This window comes from Sinocyclocheilus grahami, unplaced genomic scaffold (assembly GCF_001515645.1).
Source record: "Sinocyclocheilus grahami isolate Dianchi unplaced genomic scaffold, SAMN03320097.WGS_v1.1 scaffold160.1, whole genome shotgun sequence".
Taxonomy (NCBI): Eukaryota; Metazoa; Chordata; class Actinopteri; order Cypriniformes; family Cyprinidae; genus Sinocyclocheilus; species Sinocyclocheilus grahami.
The window spans coordinates 2093645-2118258 of NW_015505339.1; the positions used below are offsets into that span (position 1 = coordinate 2093645).

The 24614-nt window shown below is 34.3% G+C and overlaps 1 protein-coding gene across 1 annotated transcript; it reads right to left on the reverse strand.

Annotated features, from left to right (window-relative positions):
• Positions 1–24614, reverse strand: LOC107592889 (membrane metallo-endopeptidase-like 1). Its single transcript, XM_016282466.1, has 20 exons — positions 24380–24614; positions 23034–23063; positions 22544–22606; positions 22286–22447; positions 22119–22199; positions 20810–20905; positions 18828–18946; positions 13898–13963; positions 13673–13807; positions 13496–13585; positions 12277–12413; positions 10845–10938; positions 10545–10673; positions 9040–9138; positions 8234–8317; positions 7985–8088; positions 7833–7891; positions 5045–5164; positions 4665–4798; positions 1–66 (listed from the first exon to the last, which is right to left on the reverse strand). The coding sequence occupies exons 1-20, from the start codon at positions 24534–24536 to the stop codon at positions 1–3; spliced, it is 2025 nt and encodes a 674-aa protein (XP_016137952.1). The 5' UTR covers positions 24537–24614.

A 24614-nucleotide genomic window follows, 5' to 3' on the forward strand; every position in this document is an offset into this window, starting at 1 on the left:
CTACTCTAGATGGTTCATCAGCTGAACTTTGACCTGGTAGCCCATCTTGACCAAGCTGGTTAGAGTCTGTAGACCAGTAAAAAAAACAAAATCTTAAAAAAAAATAAAAAATGTAATCACTTTAACTTGGTATAACCTCTTTTTTTTCCAGCAGAGTTATGTCACATGAACATTGACACCATTGACCATAAGCAAGCAAAACAGTTGTAAAGTATTAAAACTAAACTAATGTATGATGAAAAATTTGTTACAAAATCTGTTGCTGCAGAAAATGGTCTTGATCTGATAAAAAAAATCTTATGTTCTTAATGGTGCAATGATGCTTTTTATGCTCTTGCCCCTAAACATGCTAAAACATTGTCTTAACAATAGCAATGCATGGAAATGTTCCCTGGCAGAACGAACAGCTTGTATGAAACAAACAAATAGTCTGAGTGACCCTTTGTACCTTTTTCATTCCCATATTGCAGCAGCTTCCTGCCATTATCTGCTGGCTTTAACAGAAGTCTGTAGCGTAATTGCAAGGCAGCCATGAATCAGAGCTATTTATGGACAAATACACACGAAGCTTGAAGCGATATGGTTTTAACAGTCTTAAGGTTGTCAGGTAATTGTCAACATGGGCCCGTTTATGTAACGCTAAGCCCTCGCTTTTAAAGATTCTTCAGTGAAACATAGTGTAGAGAGCACATACATTAGGATTTTGTTGGGAAACCGGTGCTCAACAGGACTCCAGCTTTTGCCTCTCTCCGCTGCATGCTTTAGAAAAGAACAAATTATTTCCTATGCCATTTTCTAAATATTTCAAGGCTGCTTATTATGAAATCAAACATTATGCCTTGACTGGTTTCTATTCAAACCACAATCTCTATCGGCTTCCAAGCCTTCAGTTGTTGACTAATTTTGGGACCGCTCAAGCGCAACGGATATCTTCTTGGAGAGCCGACAGAATCGAAAGCCAACCGAGGGGATTTATCCGTTTACATAATCTGGAAAAAATAATCTGATGTCAATAAGACCTGTCGTTACAATGAAACTCTTTCGTTTACACGTGTTTTCCGATGCCAAAATTAGTCATGTGTCACAAGAAACCTGTAAACAGGCAAACAGGACGAAATCTTGCTTAAAAGTCTCTTAAACAGACAATGAAAAAGCATGCCTCTTTTTCAGAAAAACAACACCCTCACTGTGCACGTTCACGACGCCTGCACTCGTTGGTTATATGTGCGCATTTGAAAGTTCACAGTAGACATCTATGCAGTCACACATGTAGGTGTCGCACACCTTGGTCGTGTCTGTCATTTCAGACTAACAGCCAGGCAGCCGCCACAGAACAACATAATATGATCATAATATTGATCCAAGCTCTCCTAACCGTTGCCTAGTTTGTAAAATATACACAGACTCCTGTATCTCCAGCGGCAGGTTACCACACTCGACATTTCTCTTCGGGGTTCATAGGAGCTCCTCGTGCGCAATGAAATGCTTCAGAAAAGGCCTCAAAGTTCTGGAGGGACCCCAGAACCCTGTTAAGAACAAACAAACAAACATGACACTATTCATCTCTAAAACATCTACAGCTGTCCTAAAAAATATTTGGTACTTAAAGGGATATTCACTCATTAATTACTCACCCTCATGTCGTTCCAAACCCATAAGACCTTCCTTCATCTTCAGAACACAAATTAAGACATTTTTGATGAAATCCGAGAGCTTTCTGACCCAACGCAACTGACTCGTTCAAGGCCCAGAAAGGTAGTCAGGACATTGTTAAAATAGTCCATGTGACATCAGTGGTTCAACCGTAATGTTATGAAGCTACAAAAATACTTCTTGTGCGCGAGGAAAACAAAAATAATGACTTAATTCAACGATTTCTTCTCTTCCAGGACAGTCCTCCGCCATTATCGAGAGTACCACGATGCACATTATTTTAGTCTTCTTTGCGCACAAAAAGTATTCTCGTAGCTTCATAAAATTACAGTTGAACCACTGATGTTGGACCTTACAGATGAACCTTACAATGTTTCTGTGCATTGAACATGGTAGTAACCTTGCTCTCTAGGAGGGTCAGAAAGCTCTTGGATTTCATCAAAAATATCTTAAAGGGGTCATATGATGCTGCTAAAAAGAACATTATTTTGTGTATTTGGTGTAATGAAATGTGTTAATGCGGTTTAAAGTAAAAAAAACACATTATTTTCCACATACTGTACATTATTGTTTCTCCTCTATGGAGGCGGCGCCGGCCTAGCGTGACCTTAGCGTGAACTGAGGCCGGGCTAGAGTGAGCAGAGGCGGCGGGGTCGAGAACGGCATGCCCGGCGGATCCGACGAAGGAGCGGCAACCACATGTGACGACCCCAGGCTGGATTCCGCTTCGTCCACGGTGAAAGCTGATCCGGCGATCCACAGCACTAAGTTGATGTATTTCCTCAGCGACCAGCACGGATCAGCTCTAGGCATGACGAAGCGGATATCGTCCTCTTTTGGAAGACCAAACAAAGTAGTTTCGCTTTCACAACAAAGCACACAGCGTCTTCACTAAATGGCGGCAGCGGCAACAACAATACTACAGTGAGAATTAAAGTTACGCCTTCTTTCTTTGCGTGAACATTTGGGTGGCATTATGCAAATATTCCCACATAGTGAGGTAGATATGTTGGGGGCGTGTTAGAACGAGCCGTTTTAGGTAGGTGTGGTTGACTCTTAACTTTTATAAAGAATATCTCTTTGGATTTGAGACTTTAGTCTTTGTAACTTTACAGATCTTCTTTATGCACCAAGAGCTTGTAACACTCCAAAGAGAAAGGAAAAATTGAAATCGCAACATATGACCCCTTTAATTTGTTTTCCGAAGATGAATGAAGGTCTGACGGGTTTGGAACGACATGAAGGTGAGTAATTAATGACAGAATTTTCACTTTTGAGTAAACTAACTCTTTAAGTCACACTTAAAAATGTCTGAATGTCTTTGCATTAAAGAAAAAGTTATTTTCACTTTTCTTTATCATTTTTGCTCAATGTATTTGAATCAGCTGGTATTTTGGTGCGTTTTAGTGGATGTGTGAGTTCAGTTCTCCTGAGACACTTTTGAAGTGGCATTTTTTTAAATGTTTTGCTTGAAAATGTTTTAAATAATCAGAAAAGATGCAAGAAACCTGTAAACATGAAGTATATTAAAATATATGAAGTATATGAAAATACAGTAAAATATATAAAGTTGCTTCATATATGTATAAGATACATATGTATAATATAATAATAATTTTTTAAAGAAATTAATACTTTTATTCAGCAAGGTTGCATTGACAGTAATGAGATTTATAATGTTACAAAATATTTGTATTTAATGAAATGCTGTTCTTTTGAACTTTATAGTCATCAAAGAATCCTGAAAAAAAAGATCACAGTTTTCAGTTTGTCACACTGTTTACTGTTTTCAACATTGATAATAAGAAATGTTTCTTGAGCCACAAATCACCTTATTAGAATGATTTCTAAAGCATCATGTGACACTGAAGACTGGAGTAATGATGCTGAAAATTCTGCTTTGCTTCACAGGAATAAATTACATTTTTAAATATATTCAAATAGAAATGTTATTTTAATTTGTTTTTTTTACAATATTACTGTTTTAGAAATCATATAAATGGAGCCTTGTTGAGCATAAGTGACTTTTAAAATCATTTAAAAAATCTTACAGACACCAAACTTTTAAATAGTAGTTTACATAATAATTTTGAGTTTTAAAATCCAATAAAATATTTAGTGGGTACAAATTTGGTCTTTCAAGAATTCCTTTTTGCTTATGTCTTGTTTTCCCTTTGAATTGAGATTATGTTTCTTACCCCACTGGCAGATATTCTTCTTAAGCAAAAACTAACAAAATTTAGATACATTCTTAATATCTTGAGTCATTTTGCTTTTCAAGTAAAGTAGCTTAATTTTTGGTAAAAAATAAATAAATAACAATATTTTTTAGATTAAATGTTTAGACATTTAAACTAGAAAACGAGACAAAAATACCAAGTAAGATTTTTATTTTTTTACAGTGAATTATATTACAGATGGATAATAAAGGTTTTGGAAGAAAAGACGGACTTTGATGTTGTTTGAGACATTGCTGGCATATCTTATAAAAGTCAGAAAAAATATTTAAACATCCTTAAAAGAAGCAGAGAATGAAGTGTATACATTACCTTATTTACACAAAAATCTATAGATTTAGCAAAAAAATGCCAGAAGAGTAAGCGAAAATGACTTTACTATATAACTGGATTCATTTTCAATATTTGTACAAATTAAACCTCCTAATGTAAATGTAAACATTTCTATCTTGTTTTAAAATTCATTCATTTTTGTGGCTAGAAAATTGCATTACATTCATTTTTTTACTTTTAATGTTTGTTTCTATATTTAATTCTGTTTACAATTTTTTACATCCGCAAAAGTGTCCATTTACTCTGCATTTAATGTTTTTGCAGCCTTGAAGAACCAACTGAGATCTCATTTAAGTTTTTTTTGTTTTTTTTAGGGCAGTGGAAATGCTTAGATCGGACCCAAAGCATGCACATACTACAAGTACTGCGAGTATAAACCATGTATTTGTTATTTGTTCATTTACAGATTCTTTCCATCCTTCTAAGTGAAGTTCAACTTACATTTTGGCCTCCTGCGAGTTTCCAGCTGAATTTGCCGTACTGTTCCACCATGCATTTAGATTGATCCTCAAAGCGCTCGGCAGAGTAGTTGCTCCACCAGTTGTACATGTTCCCATCCTTGTCAAAATTACGGCCTGTGAAAATAAATATTTCATTTTTTGGAACACGGTCATATTTTAAACAGACAAGCGTTGCGGTTGCTCTTTTGCGCTGTGGTTTGGTCCAGTGGAGAACAATTTATCCGTGATATTTAAAACCCCTCCTTTAGCACAGAGTTTAATGCATCACACATAAAACAGGATTATCAACAAATCCACATTGTTTATTCATCCACAGCTAACTGATAATTGGTACAATCCATCAGATGAGATGCATATTACCGTGATCATCAAATCCATGAGTGATTTCATGTCCTATAACCATGCCAATTCCACCAAAGTTTAGAGCTTGCAGCTGTTTTTCACTGAAGAACGGAGGCTGGAGGATGCCAGCAGGAAACACTGAAAGAAAGATGGATGCATAGAAAGAGATGAAATTCAGCATAATGCCTGGGTAATTGACCAGGAAATGCGTTTTCGAGATCCTAATCGAGTCACGTGAGAAAGCAACTCCTTTGAATAGTAACAGAGTGTTAACTTTAGACACTTTTATGTCCGATTTTGTATCAAAATGATCAGATTTCAGCTTTTTCTTAGAATGTTTCTGAAGGTCACATTAAAACTGTGTTGGTAAAGACTAGATTGAGGTTAAAAAAAGTATGACAGTTTTTATAGCCATGCATATATATATTATATAATGAATTTAATATATATATTTATATATGTATGCTTTATATACACATGCATATGTTCAGATTTTTTTTAAATATAGTTTTATATTTCAATATCTGTGTAAAAAAACATTTTGCACGTAAAAATGTTATTTTCAAAATGTAACAGCTGTGCTTATTTACCCATAAGAAAGCAATGTCAACAATGTGATGTATGAGATATATGCGAAAACTGAAAAAATCAAGGTAAATATCACTAAAAAGCAACAGTTCAGAAATGTCAAAAGTTAGTGGGCATCATGTTAGTGGACATATTACCCTAGCGAAAAATAAATATACTAAAATGTATTTGTAATACATTTATTTTGTGCTAAGTATATATCTATATACATAATAAAAATACCCTGCATTATTGTACTATTAGTACACTAAACTGGTATACTTAAAAGTCTGCAAAATTGGAAACTAATTTTGTGCTTAATGCATTTTAATTGTGCGGAAGTAGTGCTGAAGTCCAACTAAAGATAAACTGAAGTACATTTCATTGTGCTAAAGTGGAACTATTGCAAGTGTACTTCAGGCACTCTTTAAACATCTTGCATTTAAAGACTGATATTATTCAGAGATCATAAAATCCTAATCAATAGTGACATTAAAACACATTTTAGGCTTGATATTAAGAAACGTGCATTGTGCACAGGTAGTACTCCAAATAAGTCTCGAGCGAAATGTCAGTAAATATGTTAATAGATTTGACTGAAATAAATATATTACTTTTTTTTTACTAGGGTAGATACTAAAAGTGTGAAAAGTGCTTTTAAAGAGTCTCCACAAGACCCGAAGCGCCCATACTTGAAGAAACGCTCAGTAATGTGATGGTAATGGTGTATACTAGAAGGACAGAAAGGTCTCTGCTGTGTAGCGTCCTCCAGCTATAGCAGTTACAGCTGCCACTCTTGTCTCTCAAATGGCAATTCAGCTTGAAGTCTTTCCCAGATTGTCCAGGAACATTAAAATGAGCAATCTAAGAGTAATTATGTGGAAATTTCTCCCGCTGAAAATCTGCATAATCACTTGGCTTTTGTAATCTCTGTATTAACACAGCCTGAATAGCGTGCGCTCAGCGTCCACAGCCCATCTCTGGAAACACAAGCTTTGTGGGCAGTGGAGCCTGAAACTAGCTTTGTTTAATCTACAAGGGGAAAGCACTACAGGCATTAGAGCCATTATGCCAATGGGCTGAGAAAGCATTTATACTGAGAGCCCTCAACAGCTTAGGAGAAATCTGACCAGAGCAAATACTTCACAGAAGACCCACATTTGGACAACGCTGCTTATTTTAGTGTGCGGTTGTGGCCTCCACTGCTGGAAAGATCTGTTTACTCAACCGTGAATCTCAGTGCTGGACTAGACCGGTCTGTGCTGGTCTAGCTGCTGGAACTGTAGATAGACTAGTTTTCTCAAGTGGAGCTGTAAAGGTGTTTGTTTAGGAATTTTGTTGTTTTTTAATGATAAATGAAGTCTGAATGATCAAGTAAATGTGCAATGTTTTTTGGACTACATTGTCCATTTGTGGTAAATCGATTAAAGAAAATAATTTATATTGTAAAATATAGAATATAATATATTAAAAAATATAATATTATTTCTTACTATATGGCTATGAATTTAGTTTCTGGTTTCTGCTGTGCTAGTACAATGCTTTAAAAAATTAATTTATTAAATGTTTTAATGTATTTTTAATTTATTATTCTATATATCATATCATATCATATCATATCATATCATATCATATTATATTATATTATATTATATTATCTGACTATATGGTTATGAATTTACCAGTCTGGTTTCTGTTGTGCAAGTACAATGCTTAAAATGTTTTTAATTTATTACATTTTTAATGTATTTTTAATTTATTATTCTATACATTATATTATATTATATTATTTCTGAATATATGGTTATGTATTTTCCAGTCTGCTTTCTGTTGTGCAAGTACAATGCTTTTTTATTTAATTTATTAAGTTTTACATTTATTTTTAATTTATTATTCTATATTATATAATATAAAATAATTTCTAACTATATGGCTGTGAATTTACCAGTCTGGTTTCTGTTGTGCAAGTACAATGCGTTTTTATTTTTTTTAATTATTAATTTTTTTAATGTATTATTACTTGCTTGTTTGCTATATTATAAAATAGAATATTATTCCTTACTGTATATGGCTGTGAACTTGCCAATCTGGTTTCTGTTATGAGAGTTAAACACATTTTAATTTTTGTTATTTATTTAATTTTTACATTTATTATTAATGTATTATTATATATCATATTATACGCTATATTATATTATACAATGGAATATTTTTTCTGACTATATGTCTATGATCTTACCAATCTGGTTTCTGTTGTGTGAATAGAAAGCGTTGACCACAGCCGCACCAATAATCCACCTAAAACAGAGACAGAGAGAAAAACTTGACACAGTGACGGGTCACGAGAGAAAAAAAGGGTCTTTCTTGCATTTATTTATTAATGTTTCGTACATGTCAGGATCCACAGGCTCCCTCAGCTTCTTATGAACTTTCTGGGCTGAAGCTGCCAGGTTTTCCAGGATGTTCTCAAAGTAGTTCTCCTCACTGAAATTCAGCTGTGAGCAAACAGAGAGAGACAGATAATCTCACATGGATGTATTTCTGTCTGAGCTGCCATCATTCTTGAATTTATGTGAATGAGATATTAGCTGGTTTGGATGCTAATTTCTTTAGAGGTCAGGGTTCTCTGAGTTTCCATACGTGTGTGTATTCCTCGTCCAATTTCTTATTTTCCTCCTCAAGGATGTGGTCGGGATAACCGATCTGTTCCGATATCGCCATAGCCTGCAAAACAAGGAAAACATAATGAAAAACAGGGGTTTAGAAAGTGAGAACAACTCAGACTGTAGGATAGTATATGCAAATAATAATAATAATAACAAATAAAAATGCCTTAATTAATTCAAAATAAGCTTAAAGATGAAACCCAGTTTATAATGACAATAAAAGAAGATAAAATTAGTATACATAAAATGCATAACAACATTAATTGTGAATATTTTATTATTGTTAACTTGGAATTATATATAATTAAAATGATAAATTAATTAACCTTATTGTTTACTAAAGAATAAAGCAGGAATGAAATTTTACACACACACACACACACACACACACACACACACACACACATATATATATATATATATATGTTTAACTGCATGTCATGAACCATGAAAATATGAATATAAAGTATTCAAATATCTTAAAATTTCAGAGGGTACTTCAAGTAAAATCCTAAAAAAAAAAAAATGTTATAAATAATTACTTTATTTCAGTAAATAATTATATCAAAATAAAAATCTAAAATGTCTTATATTCACCACTGGGTTTTAAAAACATCAGAGAACCATGAAAATATGAATTTTAAATGATTAAAATATTAACTTAAAATTTTAGAGGATACTTCAAGTAAATATTTTAGGTCAAAAAAGTATGGAAATAGGGGTTAAACTCCAGAAATAAAAGCTCTTCATTAGGAGTTGTGGCAATGAATAGCATCTCACCTTCTCTCTGGCCTTCTCCTTGGACTGTTCATCCATCCAGCTCAGTTCTTCCAGTGTTTCCACATAAGCTTCCTGAATCTTTCTGATCAGGTCACGCACCTGAACAGCAGTGCAGAGACACATTAAAAGTCAACAACCCTTTTCATACCATTTATCAAATAGCCGAAATAGCTGTTCACTTATTGGAGAGTTAGTTGGTATATCATGCAATTAATCGATTAATAGTTCTAATGATTTACTATAGGATAAGGGAATAAATTATGATTTTTCAGGAGGCCGATGTTACATCTGCTGAAAAGGAAAGTCGTTTTGATGGAATATGATGAAGAAAGATAAATCATTCACAATAAGACCAGAATTAAGAGCATAAATAAGGTCCATTTTGTCTTTTTGATTGTTGAACTATTTGACTGTTCTAGAAAAACTATATAAAGCCACATACAGCTATATGTAAAATGCAGAGATGCACTACTAGTCAAAAGTTTTAGTAACAGTAAGATTTTTTATATTTTTAAAGAATTATTTTCTGCTCACCAAGCCTGCATTTATTTGATACAAAATACCGCAAAAGCAGTAATATTGTGAAATATTTTTACTATTTTAAATAACTGCTTTCTATTTGAATATATTTTAAAATGTAATTTATTCCTGTGATTCAAAGCTGAATTTTCAGCATCAGTACTTCAGTGTCACATGATCCTTCAGAAATCATTCTTATATGCTGATAAACATTTTTTTATATTATTATCAATATTTAAAACAGCTGATTACATTTGTATTTCAGGATTCTTGGTTGAATAGAAAGATCCAAAGATCAGCATTTATCTGAAATAAAAAGATTTTTTAACATTATACACTATAACATTCAAAAGCTTGGAGTCAGTAAATATATATTTTTTTTTTTTTAGAAAAGAAAAATTAATAGAAATCGATACTTTTATTTAGCAAGGATGTTTTAAATTGATCAAAAGTGACATTTATGTTACAAAAGATTTCTATTTCAGATAAACGCTGTTCTTAACTTTCTATTCATCAAAGAATCCTGAAAAAAATTCTACTCAGCTGTTTTCAACATAATAATAAATGTTTTTTGAGCAGCAAATCAGAATATTAGAATGATTTACATGTGACTGGAGTAATGATGCTAAAAATTCAGCTTTGAAATCACAGGAATAAATTACATTTTAACATATATTCAAATAGAAAACAGTTTTTAAATAGTAAAAATATTTCAGAATTGGACTGTTTTGGCTGTACTTTGGATCAAATAAATGCAGGCTTGGTGAGCAGAAGAATAAAAATCTTACTGTTCAAAAACTTTTGACTGGTAGTGTATATAAAATCATTCATCCTGACTTAACAAACTGAGACGACTTTCTGTCAAATCACTGAAACCATCATCAGAACAGTCTAAACAATCCATGTCGATCTGATAATAGCTGTTATGTAAAGCAATGCAGGAGGATGTTCCTGTTATGTCTGCTGGTGTGTGTTTTTGCTTTTACCATGCGTTTGCTGTTTCCAGAGAAGGTTTCGCGGACGTACAGGGCCCCGACGGCGTTCTCCATGTTTCCCTGGACATAACGGACACAGTCTCTCCACCTTGCCTCCTCTACCGTAGTGCCATGCAAAGCCTGAGAGAACACACACAACACAACCAAGACAATGGGTCCAAAACAAGGTTGAGAGCCCCTGTGTTATGTAGCCTAGTGGACTAAAACAGTAGTGGATCACCAAAAGAGTTTTGAGAGCGGTGTTAAATGCCACGAGAGCTGTCCTCTGTTTGTGTTCAGAGCGAGACTGACCTTTCTGTAGTGCGCTCTCACATCTTTGAAGCGCCGACTCATACTGCTGACCCTCTCCATGATGAGCATCCACGCCAGATAGTTCTGCAGAGTCCTGCGGGGATCACATGTGCAGACCATTTCATATTAGAATTGATTTATATTCCATTATTTATTTTTTTATGGACACCTTTTTTAGGTTTTTGTCACAGATTACTGAAAAAGTGTTATTGTTAACCAAAAAATAAAACTACAACTCTAAAAATGTTAACTGAAATAAATATAAATAGTATATGAAAAAAGTTACAATTTGAAATGATACTAAGTCTAAGTTTAACCAATTATTCAAACAAAAACTGAAATAAAAATGATTTAAAGCTAAATAGAAATATAATAAAAACATAAAAAAAACAACAGAAATAAATAAACACAATTACTAAAACTTAAACTAAAATGAAAAATGTAAATTAAAATGACTTTAACATTTTAATAAAAACTATAATAGCTTGAATGCAATGTAAGTTGCTTTGGATAAAAGTATCTTCATATATATTAAAGTTTAGGAAGGAAAATTAATAAAAATGTAATATTAGATGAACGTACTTACACTAAATGAAATTTAAAATATGTTGCCTTGGCAAATAACTGATCATTTTAAGATATAGTACTAAAAATAAAACTGAAATAAAAAATGACAGAATAACACAAAATTATTAAGAAATTAAAGTTCAAACTAAAATTATAAAAACTAATTTAAAATTTTAATAAACACTATAGCTTGAATGCAATGTAAGGATGCAATGCTTAGATAAAAGCATCTGCCAAATACATAAATCTAAAATGTACATTAATGGAAAATAATAAATTAGATCTTTTTTTAGTAGGTCAGTTGTATCTCCTAGACATAGACAATGCCAAAAAAAAAAAAAAAAAGGAAATACTAGATGAAAATATCATGACAAAAACACAGAGCACAAGTACTTCAAATAATAAAAAAATTAAAAAAAAATTTGAAAAGTTAATGAATGCTACAATAGCTTGAATGCAATATAAGCTGCTTTGAATAAAAGCATCTTCCAAATGCATATATGTGAATGCATATTAAAAGTGTAGGAAAGAAATCTCTTTAATAAGTCTTAAACTGTGTTCAAATACATGCAACTTGAATCTCAATATAATACTCAAACATTTATTCAATATAAAATTCTCTATGCTATGCTATCCACATTCATTGTATATCTCTGAATTCTTACTGCGTGTCAACATTTGTCTCCTTTTATTTCTTATACAGCAATTTTCAAAGAAGCACAGATGACTTCAGTGAACATAACTAAAACTTCTGAGCTCTGAAAGAGTAACCTCCAGGCAATATTTATTTCTTCTGGATCAGCATAATTGACATGACAATGAAGAATTTTTCATGAGTCAGTCAGCTGTGAATGTAAAGCATCACCTGTGACTGTGTTTGGAAAGAACATCACTGAGCTTCTCCAGGTATGGTGAGCAGTACACAACTATGGGTTCATCTGGTTGCACCGTGACTGACACGCTGGACATGATACCCTGGATGTAGCGCGTCCAGTTAAAGCCCTGAAATTTCAGAAAGAGATACAAAACAAGCATGTGAACTCTAAAAAACTGACAAAAGAAACACACAATCTTATTTCAACATTCAGTGACCATCATTTGAACAAGTAGGATGTTTTCTTAGATCAACATCCTTGTTCAAACAAGGGAAACAATGAGAGAAAATGCTACGAAAAATAAACATTAAAAAGCATGACTATAATATTATGACTGAATTTGAACATTGTTACTTTTTCACTCTGGTCTCTAAAGCCTGGTAGGAAATCGTGACATGAATCACCATTATTTTGTTCTATTAAAGGGGTCATATGATGCGATTTCAAGTTTTCCTTTCTCTTTGGAGTGTTACAAGCTGATTGTGCATAGATAAGATCCCTGAAGTTGCAAAGACTAAAGTCTCAAAACCAAAGAGATATTCTTTATCAAAGTTAAGACGGCCAATCACAATGCACTGGGTCAGCTGGCCAATCAGAGCAGACTGCGCTTGTCGCAAGGAGGGACTTTGTAGAAAACGAAGCGTTTGAGAGAGGCGGGACATAGAGGACCTACAATAATGTACAGTATTTGAAAAATAATGTGTTTTTTGAACATTAAAGCATGTCAACATATTCTGTTACACCAAATACACAAAATAACGATCTTTAAAAAAGCATCATATGACCCCTTTAACAGCCATAGATTTTATTTAGCACGGATACATTAAATTGATCAAAAATGACTAATGACAATTAGAAAATATTTCTATTTCACATAAATGCTGTTCCTCTGAACTTTCTACTCATCAACAAATCCTGAAATAAATGTATCATGGTTTCCACAAACATATGAAGCAGCACAACTGTTTTCAACATTGATAATAATCAGAAATGTTTGTTGAGCAGCGAATCAGCATATTAGAATGATTTCTGAAGGATCATGTGACACTGAAGACTGGAGTAATGATGCTGAAAATTCAGCTTTGCATCACAGGAATAAATTACATTTGAACATATATTCAAATAGAAAACAGTTACTTTAAATTAAAATAATATTTCACAATATTGTTGTTTTTGCTGTATTTTTTACCAAATAAATGCCGTACTTACATTGAGGTTGAAAGCTTGCTGCACTTCTCTCAGTGTCATTTTGTTGTAGAGGACGGTGATGTCATTGCGCTCTTCTGCAGGTGAGGTAGCCTGTTGAAGCACAGAGCAGACACTCTAGTGACATTTACAGAATCACTAACATTCTGGCTGTTGTGTTTTACCATCAGTTCAACTCACGTTTGCAATGTCTGTCTCCAGCTCCAACACTCGAGTCATGTCCTCCCTCACACGTTCTTCATCTTGGGTCAGGTTCCTGTCTTCTCGTGCAATCCTTGCTATGGAGACCATGAACTCAAGGTAGGCCTTGCGCACCTGACCAGAGATACATGACCAGGGAGTTGCTGATTATTATAACAATTGCATTGAGCGACAGAATGCATCTCGAAAAAGGACACAATGTACCTTCTTATAATTCCCATCACTGAGGTAATAATCTCTTGAAGGCATTCCTAGTGCTGGCTGGTCAACCTGTGACAACAAACCAATGTAGTTTAATGACTAAATCAGTTTGTTATCTGAATCGCTTGTATTATACGGTATGCATGAGATCATCCAATAGTGCAACATTCATAATTAAAGCAGCACTATGTAACTTTTGGCGCTCTAGCGGTTAATAAACAGAACTGCACACATCCCGCGGAAGAACATTCCAACCGGAGCTACTTCTCTAAGTTTATGTCTATGGCGATTAACGCAGGTATGTGTTACTCCGCAGCGGTGAAGACCCGACCAGGCGACAATAGTCCAAATATAAGTACTTATTTAGGGATGCACCGATATGAAAATTTTGGCCGATACCAATAACCGATAATTCTTTATTTTTGAAAGCCGATAACCGATATGTTGGCCGATAAATCTATATCCAAATTTTTATATACTTTTTGAGAGCCTGATTACAAAAAAGGTCTCATCATTAAAAACCATGTACTCGCTCATTATATACATTTAGCAAATTTTGAACAAAGAAAAAGTTACATAGTGCTGCTTTAAACCGTCGAAAAATCAAATTGTGTTTTATTAGCTCATGCTGAAATGGTACTTTAATCTGGTGCTATTAGGTCAAATGAATTGCAGTGAATTCTGTGTGTTTTAACGGTGATGTGCCACTAAAACCAATCAAACTGACAACTCATAACATCAACTTGGTATTGTGCAGATTCAAAAAGTGTATAGTCTTACCATAAACGTCAAAAAAAAAAACATGGTATTACTTACTTATTACCATGGTACTACCATACCCAGCTAACAAAAATATGTTCTACAAACGTTGTGTAATTTAGTAATCTAAAAGTAATCAAAAAGTAGTCTGATTCCATTACCTAAAATGTGTAATGTAATGGATTACGTAACTACAATTTTTAGTACAACTACAAGTACTGCGGTTACAAAAAATGTTAAAAGAATGTCAACTAAAACATAAAAAAAACTATGTATAAATTACGTTTATGTGTAACGTTCTTGAGAACATTATTAAAGGGATAGTTCACCCAAAAATGAAAATTCTGTCATTAACTACTGTCCCTCATGTTGTTCATCTTCAGAACACAAATTAAGATATTTTTTATGAAATCCGAGAGCTTTCTGACCCTGCGTAGACAGCAATGCAACTGACATGTTCAAGGCCCAGAAAGGTAGTAAGGACATTGTTAAAGGGGTCATAGGATGCTACATGCACTTTTACAAGTTGTTTGAACATAAATATGTGTACACAACCACCCTATAATGATAAAAATCCACCTGGTGTTTTTTTTTATCGTGTTAAATGTTTTCCCCTTTCTCAAATCGAGCCGATCTCAGATGCCTGTCTGTGTGACCTCACAAAAACAGGCCCCTCCCACGATAGTTTGATTGACAGTAGCGTTTCAGCACAGACTGGACTGGCGTCTTACCTTAGACCCGCCCTGAGTGAGCTGTCATCAGTCCACCATTGTTTCACCGCTGAAGCAGATGTAGACAAGAATGACTCCTAAGTGATTGAGGTGTTTTGTTGTTGGATGTAATAATGAACATAGCAGTCGTCATTTACTCCCGACATCTGAGCCGCTGAAGACGCAGTAGATTATGTTTGTTTCTGAAGGGAATGCTTCCCCGATCTGCCTAAATGCGTCTATGTTCGCGCTAATCATTCGTGATCCAGCTTCATCTACAGAAGAAGTGAGTATAATGTTTTGTAATGAATCTTTGCAAATCGCCTTTCCTAATAATGTGCTAATTAGCAAGTTTCACGATGAATGCAGCTAAAGTAAACAGTCTCTCTGAGAGCAGCTCGGAAGAGAGGGGCGGGGTCAGCAGAGCTCATTAACATTTAAAGGAAAATGCTACAAAAATGGCTTGCTCGGTAGTCATGCGCGGATGAGCTAAAACATCACTCGAATCCGCAGCTTCAAATAAATTATCCACCCGCCAACCGCCCGCACCTGTATTTTTGTCTGATTTAGATAACCGCACCCAATCATCACATTAGGGTTCGTACGGTCATGAAAAACCTGGAAAAGTCATTGAACAGCAATTTCCAGGCCTAGAAAGTTTTGTAAAAATAAATAAACTCAAAAAGTTTTTGAAAAGTCATGAAAATCTATTTCACAAGTCTCTGTATAATAGAATTATGTTTAATCAGATCCTGAATTTCGTTGCGGGATTGCGCATACATCGCATTACTCATTCCCGCAGCTTTCGACTTTAAAATGAGGGAAATTACTGCAAAACCTTTATTCAATATAGCGTGTAGGTTAGATGAGTAAATAAATCCACACAAATCATCAGATGAAAACAGCTTAGGTAATTCAGCTGTACCGGCGTCTTCTCTCTTTGACTTTCGCTTCACATCGACACATCTAGAGCTTATTATTTTCACGTCTATTTAAGCCATTCGGTACTCTCGCTCTCCAGAGGCGCGTGCGCTCACAGTCACATGTGAGTACCAAATTGAGAAAGTACTGTCGGTTTTGTCTTAAGTTAATGTAAACAGTGGCAAAATAAAACGCATGGGTATCAGTATTGGATCCGTGAAATAGGTCTTGTGACAGCAGCCTAATAAAGCTGTGCCGTCTTTTATTAATGTTAATCAAACAACAAAAGACAGAGAAAATCCCTTACAGCTTTTGACTAAATAATGTTTTGTTGAATAACTTTTAATGTTAATTTACAGTTTATTAAATTTCTGTAGCCTATTTAAAACACATTCATAATTTAGAAAATGTAGTTAATACTTGCATCATTAAGGATTTATTTTATCCACCCGCGACCCACCCGCAAATAATCAGAATGCATTTTTTTATTACCCGACCCACCCGATCCGCGGATTATCCACAGCGCCCGCGGATATAACCGCCATCCGCGCATCACTATTGCTCGGAAAAAAGCTGTTTTTGACAGGGTAAAAAAGGTGTTTTTTACCCTACCATTGAGAAATTTTAACCAAACTATGTTACAGACATTTCATTAAGACCCTAAAGAATCAACTTGTGGAAAATGGGCATCCTATGACCCCTTTAAAATAGTCAATATGACATCAGTGGTTCCAACTGTAATTTTATGAAGCTACGAGAATACTTTTTGTGCACAAAGAAAACAAAAATAACTACTTTATTCAACAATTTATTCTCTTTTGGGTCCGAGTAAGGCTGGGCAAAAAATTGCAAGTCATCCTCTCTGTCAAAATCTTCAGACATGTTTACGCTGACTGTTTTATGTACAGTAAACTTCTTCTGCTTGTAAACAAGGCGCAGTGCTTCCGGGCTCAACATCAGAACGCCAGCTCCTGCATCATCAGCAGCACCAGGTGCATGCATCATGGTACTGTAGTGAATGTGCGTCGAAAACTGACACAGAAGAGAAGAAATTGTTAAATAAATTTTTTTGTTTTGTTTTCTTTGCACACAAAACGTATTCCCGTAGCTTCGTAAAATTAAGTTTGAACCACTGATGTCACATGGACTATTTTAACGATGTCCTTACTACCTTTCTGGGCCTTGAACGTGGTAGTTACATTGCTGTCTATGGAGGGTCAGAAAGCTCTCGGATTTCATCAAAAATATGTTCATTTGTGTTTGAAGATGAACAAAGGTCTTGTTTGGAACAACATGAGGGTGAGTAATTAATGACAGGATTTTCATTTTTGGGTGAATTATGCCTTTAAAGGCCAGATAACTTTGAACATTCTATTAATGTTATTGGACGACATTTGTTCAACAACTCTGCCAAAATATTAGCCACAGTTCTGTTAATGTTCCCTGTTAGCTAAATGTCCAGAAAACATGGAATTACCATCATACATGTCCCAAAATATTAAAATACTATGGTGTTTTGTTGTTCATACATAAGAGTAAACTATACAGTATATTCAATAACTTACATGAATAATGTAGCGGCTGGAGTCGCGATCATCAGGCCACACAAACATCTCAAACACAGCCTTCTTATTGTACCGTGCATTCAGAACAGCCAGGGTATCCTCCAGTCTCCACACTTGCTCTGTGAGATCAAAGTTTTGTGTTTTTTGTCCATGTCTGTTCGCTTTGAGGCAATATATATCCTAAAAAACTCTGCACAGATACTTGTTTAATATGTTCTGTTTTTCTTTTAATAATGAACTGGAAGCTCAATATTACTGATTCAAAATAGTGGGGGGGTTTTCTATGTACTGTATATGCGCTAAATGGACATATTTGACCGGGCACTGCTTTTTCTGCATATATCACAGTATCTAAGATACCATATAAGATACCATATAAGATACCATGTCAAATTAGAAATGGTCAACTTCGAAAACTGACACAGAAGTGAATGTGCGTCGAAAACTGACACAGAAGAGAAGAAATTGTTAAATACATTTTTTTGTTTTGTTTTCTTTGCACACAAAACGTATTCCCGTAGCTTCGTAAAATTAAGTTTGAACCCCTGATGTCACATGGACTATTTTAACGATGTCCTTACTACCTTTCTGGGCCTTGAACGTGGTAGTTACATTGCTGTCTATGCAGGGTCAGAAAGCTCTTGGATTTCATCAAAAATATGTTCATTTGTGTTTGAAGATGAACAAAGGTCTTGTTTGGAACAACATGAGGGTGAGTAATTAATGACAGGATTTTCATTTTTGGGTGAATTATGCCTTTAAAGGCCAGATAACTTTGAACATTCTATTAATGTTATTGGACGACATTTGTTCAACAACTCTGCCAAAATATTAGCCACAGTTCTGTTAATGTTCCCTGTTAGCTAAATGTCCAGAAAACATGGAATTACCATCATACATGTCCCAAAATATTAAAATACTATGGTGTTTTGTTGTTCATACATAAGAGTAAACTATACAGTATATTCAATAACTTACATGAATAATGTAGCGGCTGGAGTCGCGATCATCAGGCCACACAAACATCTCAAACACAGCCTTCTTATTGTACCGTGCATTCAGAACAGCCAGGGTATCCTCCAGTCTCCACACTTGCTCTGTGAGATCAAAGTTTTGTGTTTTTTGTCCATGTCTGTTCGCTTTGAGGCAATATATATCCTAAAAAACTCTGCACAGATACTTGTTTAATATGTTCTGTTTTTCTTTTAATAATGAACTGGAAGCTCAATATTACTGATTCAAAATAGTGGGGGGGTTTTCTATGTACTGTATATGCGCTAAATGGACATATTTGACCGGGCACTGCTTTTTCTGCATATATCACAGTATCTAAGATACCATATAAGATACCATATAAGATACCATGTCAAATTAGAAATGGTCAACTTTTAAAAATAAAATGCAGTTTGTGGTTTTTAGTCCATGTCTGTTTGCTTTTTAAGGCAATATTCAAACTCACCAGCCACTTTATAGGTACACCTTTTCGACTGCTTGTTAATGCTGCTTGTTAATGCAAGCCAATCACATGGCAGCAACTTAATGCATTTAGATGGTCAAGACAATCTGCTGAAGTTCAAACCGAGCATCAGAATGGGGAACAAAGGTGATTTAAAGGGGTCATGACCACGGATTCGTTTACAAACAAGACACAATTTGACGCGGGATTTTCAAAAAGATTGAAACTAGCAGTAATGTCGCAGCACAAGTGAGTAACTGTTTTTATTACTGGTTTATTAGCTACTATTGCTTTTTTCTGTTATTACAGATCGTCTGATATGTGTGTTTAAAACAGGACAGAAAAAAGCTTATTACTTCTAAATTACGATGTAAAAATCTTGATAACATTATAAGCGGACCTCAGAGAACAGTACAAAATTATAATTTTTTAAAAACCCTTTAAGTGACTTTAAACATGCATGTTGGTTAGTGCCAGACGGGCACTAACTGCTCACCAAACTGCAGATCTGCTGGGATTTTTACCAAAGAAGCAAAAATATATGCTCTCATAAGCCTTATGGTAATGCAATGAAATTGATAAGTAGGCTTGCCCAACGTCATTTCTTTACAAATAAAATAAAAAATGATAGAACAAATGCATTTTTTGCTCATTTCACTGAAAAGGACAGTCCACTTGATATGTCCTTCATCAACTTTCTAAGCAGAAAATACATCGAAACAGATGAAACATGTTTCAGAGTCTTTAGTTTATAGTTTACTCTGAATTGACATTGCCACATAATGATCCAACTAATTCCCAATGGATAAAATCAGATCTTACGTTTTTCTTGTTGAATATCCTGTTTCACCCAGAAACGCATTACATTACAGAAGTCAAATGGGTTGCGTATATGCTGCTTGGTTGACTTTAATAAGCACAGATGATGCAAAATAAGAGCATTGCATATCATGAGTGGTTAATTTTTGTTTTTTATTCAAAATTCTGAGAAGAAACTCTTATTATAAATTACCCATGAAATCAAAACGGCCTTTTGTTTACATAGTAAGACGTATACCAATAGATAGGTTTTATGGTTAAAGGTCTCCAATGGCACCACAACCAGAATTATTACCTGTTCGTTGCTAAAATCAGTCACATAAATCAGTTAGGTGTATGTCTAGTGCATATGTAGATTATATTTCAGCACTGTTCTTCTATTCTGTTTAATTATTCTGCTCTCTCGCAGGGTCTATAATGAGCCACAGTGCCAATCATCACACAGTGGGTGGCTCTCTTATCCTCTCACCCTCCTCGACGCGGATCTGTCTCCCCCTACACATGACAGATGAGCGGGATGGCCACCGCTCTGTCAAACCACTGGACTTTTCCATCAGTCTAGCTCCTTATCAACACCCAGCGACAGCACGGCTGGAGCGATTGCATTTATCCCATTTAGATAAGCCCAAGATGCTGCCATTCTCTGTGAGAGTGAATTAGAGAGGACCGCTGCTATCTCCAGTACCTGCTGTGCTGTTCCAGGCCCCAGAGGCCACGGGCCAGTCGCCGATACTGTCAATGAGCCTGAGGAGAGGCCGCGAGTCACGCTGCTCGATCAGAGCTGCAGGGGGAAACAGAGAGACGGGACTAAGTTGGATTTGTGCACATATAGAGCGAAACGGAAAATTAGTAGGTGACCTTCATTTTCAGTAAAGTATTCGATAATAATCTATGAATATTTATTTATTACAGTTGTATTAATATATTTAACTCGCTTTTATAATTTCAGTTTATTTTCATTGTTATGCTCTTTTGTCATTTTTAGTAATCGTGTGTGTTTGTTTTTTAAATATTACTATTCAAGTTTCTTTTTTTTTTTGTTTGTTTAAATTTTAGTTCAAGTTTAGTTGTTTTTTTCAGTTACTAATTTTAGTGCTTCAACTTGCGCTTGTTTTTCATCTGATATTAATAATGTAGTTCATTTCAGCTTGATTTCAGTTAACAAAAATGTGTTTTAATACTAATTAAATAATAGTTTGTTTAGTTGCGATGTACTATCAATACTGCTATTAATACTACTATTAATTAATTATTTTGTATAATTCACTAATATTCATTTTAAATATAATTTAAAATTCAATTATAATTGCACACTAATGACAAAATAAAATATTTAATAAATATTAAAACATTTTCATATCATGAAACAAGTCAGAATTTTATATAATTCATTAATATTAAATTTATATTTAACATAAATGTTAATGAAATTCTGAATAAATAAATATAATTAATAAGCACTTATATAAGTATATTAAATAATTTATATAATTAAATAATTGTTCATTAATAATGCATTAAATATTAGTTTTAATGTTAGTTATCAGCTCCAGTAATCAGCTTTGTGTAACATTATACTTTATTATATTATTTTTACATTTGAAAAAAATTAAAAGTTGAACTTTTGGAAGCATTGCCAAGTTGTAGCAGAATCAAAAATGAGAATGCAATATAAAACTCTTTGATTTTACGTAAAAATTTAATATTTTCAAAGTTTATAGGAAAAATATACAAACATGTACAAATGTAGAATTTTGAGAATGTCATGAAACTCGATCAAATCGATCAATACTATACTTGCATACTATAAGCTGTCTCAGTCTTTCTACTTACCAATGTCATGTTTAATTCAGTGTCCCTCGCCATTTCTTTGTAATTATGTGTGACATTTAGAAGAAATTTAGAAGAAAAGTGAATCCTACACCATTGTAATGGTAACTCATAACATCAGCAATATAATAGAGTACAAGTAGATGACAGTATTGTTTACTCACTCTCATTCATGCATGAGCTGTAGAGCGTTTTGGCTTTCTTGAAGGCCTCTCTGTCGTCCTTATTTTCCATCTCCAGAACTCCTGTGCGATAATGAATAAGCACCAGCCGGATAACAATGTTTAAAAGAAATCTACACAAACCCATAATACTCATGGTGGTTACTGACCCTTGAGTACGATCTCCAGCTCGTCTCTCAGGATATTGAATACGCTGTGAAGTGAGCTGGTTTCGGGAATGACGTGACGCTCTATCCAGCCTCCGCAGGCGTACTGATAGAAGTTCTGGCACGGCTCCACGCTGGGGTCCATGTTCTGGAGCAGTCGGGCCGCTGTGTCGTTGAAAAACAAATCAGATTCAGATCGAGACGTTTCAGCTGACGTTTTGAGGTGGTGTATTATGCAAGCTCTCAGACATGTGTTCTTACCGGCAGTGACACACTGTGGGGTTGTACAGACATTGCTGTCAGCGTTTGATCGATATTTCAGCCCTGTTGCGATGTGGTGAGATAAACGACATACATGAGGTTAATATCTGACTCAAACAGGGCTGGGACCATGTGACATAATCCACTCAAATTGCACACGAGAGCTTATAGCTTCAGTTTAACGCGGGAAAACTGGAATAATATAATGCAGTTTATTGAAACAATGTTGTCTTATATCTTTCTCTTATCCATCAAAACAGGCACATTTTGTAAACATGACACTGGTTGGTTTGAATTGCTAATAGTGCATTTGTGTAATATATATGCACTATATAATGTATGTGCAGTGATATGATATTGTACAGAATATGGAGTGATTGTACAAAACTCAAAAAGATGAAAAACTAAATGAAAAGGCATCAGAATGAAATGAACGATGTGGATCAAATATGCCAAACTGTGATATGAACAACTTCACAGCATACTGTACCTTTTGAAGATTCATTTATGTTAAAACGCTCTGAAATACAGAGGAAAATACAAGAGCTTATAATCAAATATGTGTTCAGTGAGAACCTTTTGATACATCAGATGATTCTTGTGGGTAATTTTGTTTTAAATATTTTAAATGCATGTGCAAAGATATGAGATATCATTTTATGATAACTCTATACACTTTAATTCTGAATAAATAAAATATTTCATCATTATTTTATTTTGAATACTAATATTAATTATTTATTAATATTCTATTTAAATATAATTAAAAATTGTAAATACAATTACACACTAAGAAATAATTAAACTATTTTATAAATATTAAAATATTTTACAGATGTATTGAACTTAAATAACTATATTTATATTATATATATATAAAGTATATTAATTAATTAATATTAATTAAAAAAAATCTGGTTTTCTAGAGACTTCTAAGAAAGGTTGCACAAGCTGCACCACGTGGGCTATAAATAAATGCAATTAAATGCAAGTTATTTCTTAATGTATTACAAAGATCTTGAACATGTTTGTGTCTTTCAGTGTTGGGGAAAGTTACTTTTAAAAGCAATGCATTACAATGTTGCGTTACTCCATAAAAAAGTAACTAATTGCGTTACTTGGTTACTTTTTATGGAAAGTAATGCGTTACGTTACTTTTGCGTTACTTTTTAAATCTGGACAGGGCTTGCTTGTTTGTATTTAAAATAAAAAAGTTATATTTTTGGCAAATATAAAAGCCTTTTCACACCAAAAGTGAAATGAATAAGCCTCAGGCTGAAGGGAAAGTACATTTACGTCCGTACAGTAGAATGCAGAAGAAGACATTTAAACACACTTCAGCAATAAAAAAAGACACAAATGTTTGTCTAGAGTAATTTGTGCTTATTAGTACGGTTGAACTGGATCATTGAAGGTCAGAAGCAAATAGAATGGGATTAAATACATAAAGCATATTTGTGTTGTTTAACATTTAATTATTGCAGGTTTGCGTCATATTCCGAGTTGCATTATTTTTATTCATTTTGAGGAATACTGAATCAGTTTTTTTTTTTGTGTGAGATGAATTAATACATATTCTAACATCGTCTGATTTCCGTCACCATGGCAACACCAGAGCTGTCAATCAATAAATTGAAAAAAAAAAGTAACTTGCGTTACTTCCGATATTCTCTTGTAAATTAAAAATTCATGCGTTACTTTACTAGTTACTTGAAAAAGTAATCTGATTACGTAACTCGCGTTACTTGTAATGCGTTACCCCCAACACTGGTGTCTTATGGGGGGATTGAAAGAATAGCATTCAAAAGACTCCTGATCTGCAGCAGAAATGCCCACCTCTCAGAGCTGAAGTGTAGAGCACTATGAGTCCAGCCAGAGCGCAGCTCATCAGAAGCACAGTGACAGACAGTCCGATCTCCACTACAGTCCAGCGATGCTTCCTCGGTTTAGTGCTTTTCTCCATGATATCCATTTGGCTCTCTGATTTTCCCATTCTTGGAACTGTGGGACAGAGTATTGAAGTGTTGGTGGAGAGGGACGAGAGAGAGCCACAGGTGGAGCATCAGTGCAT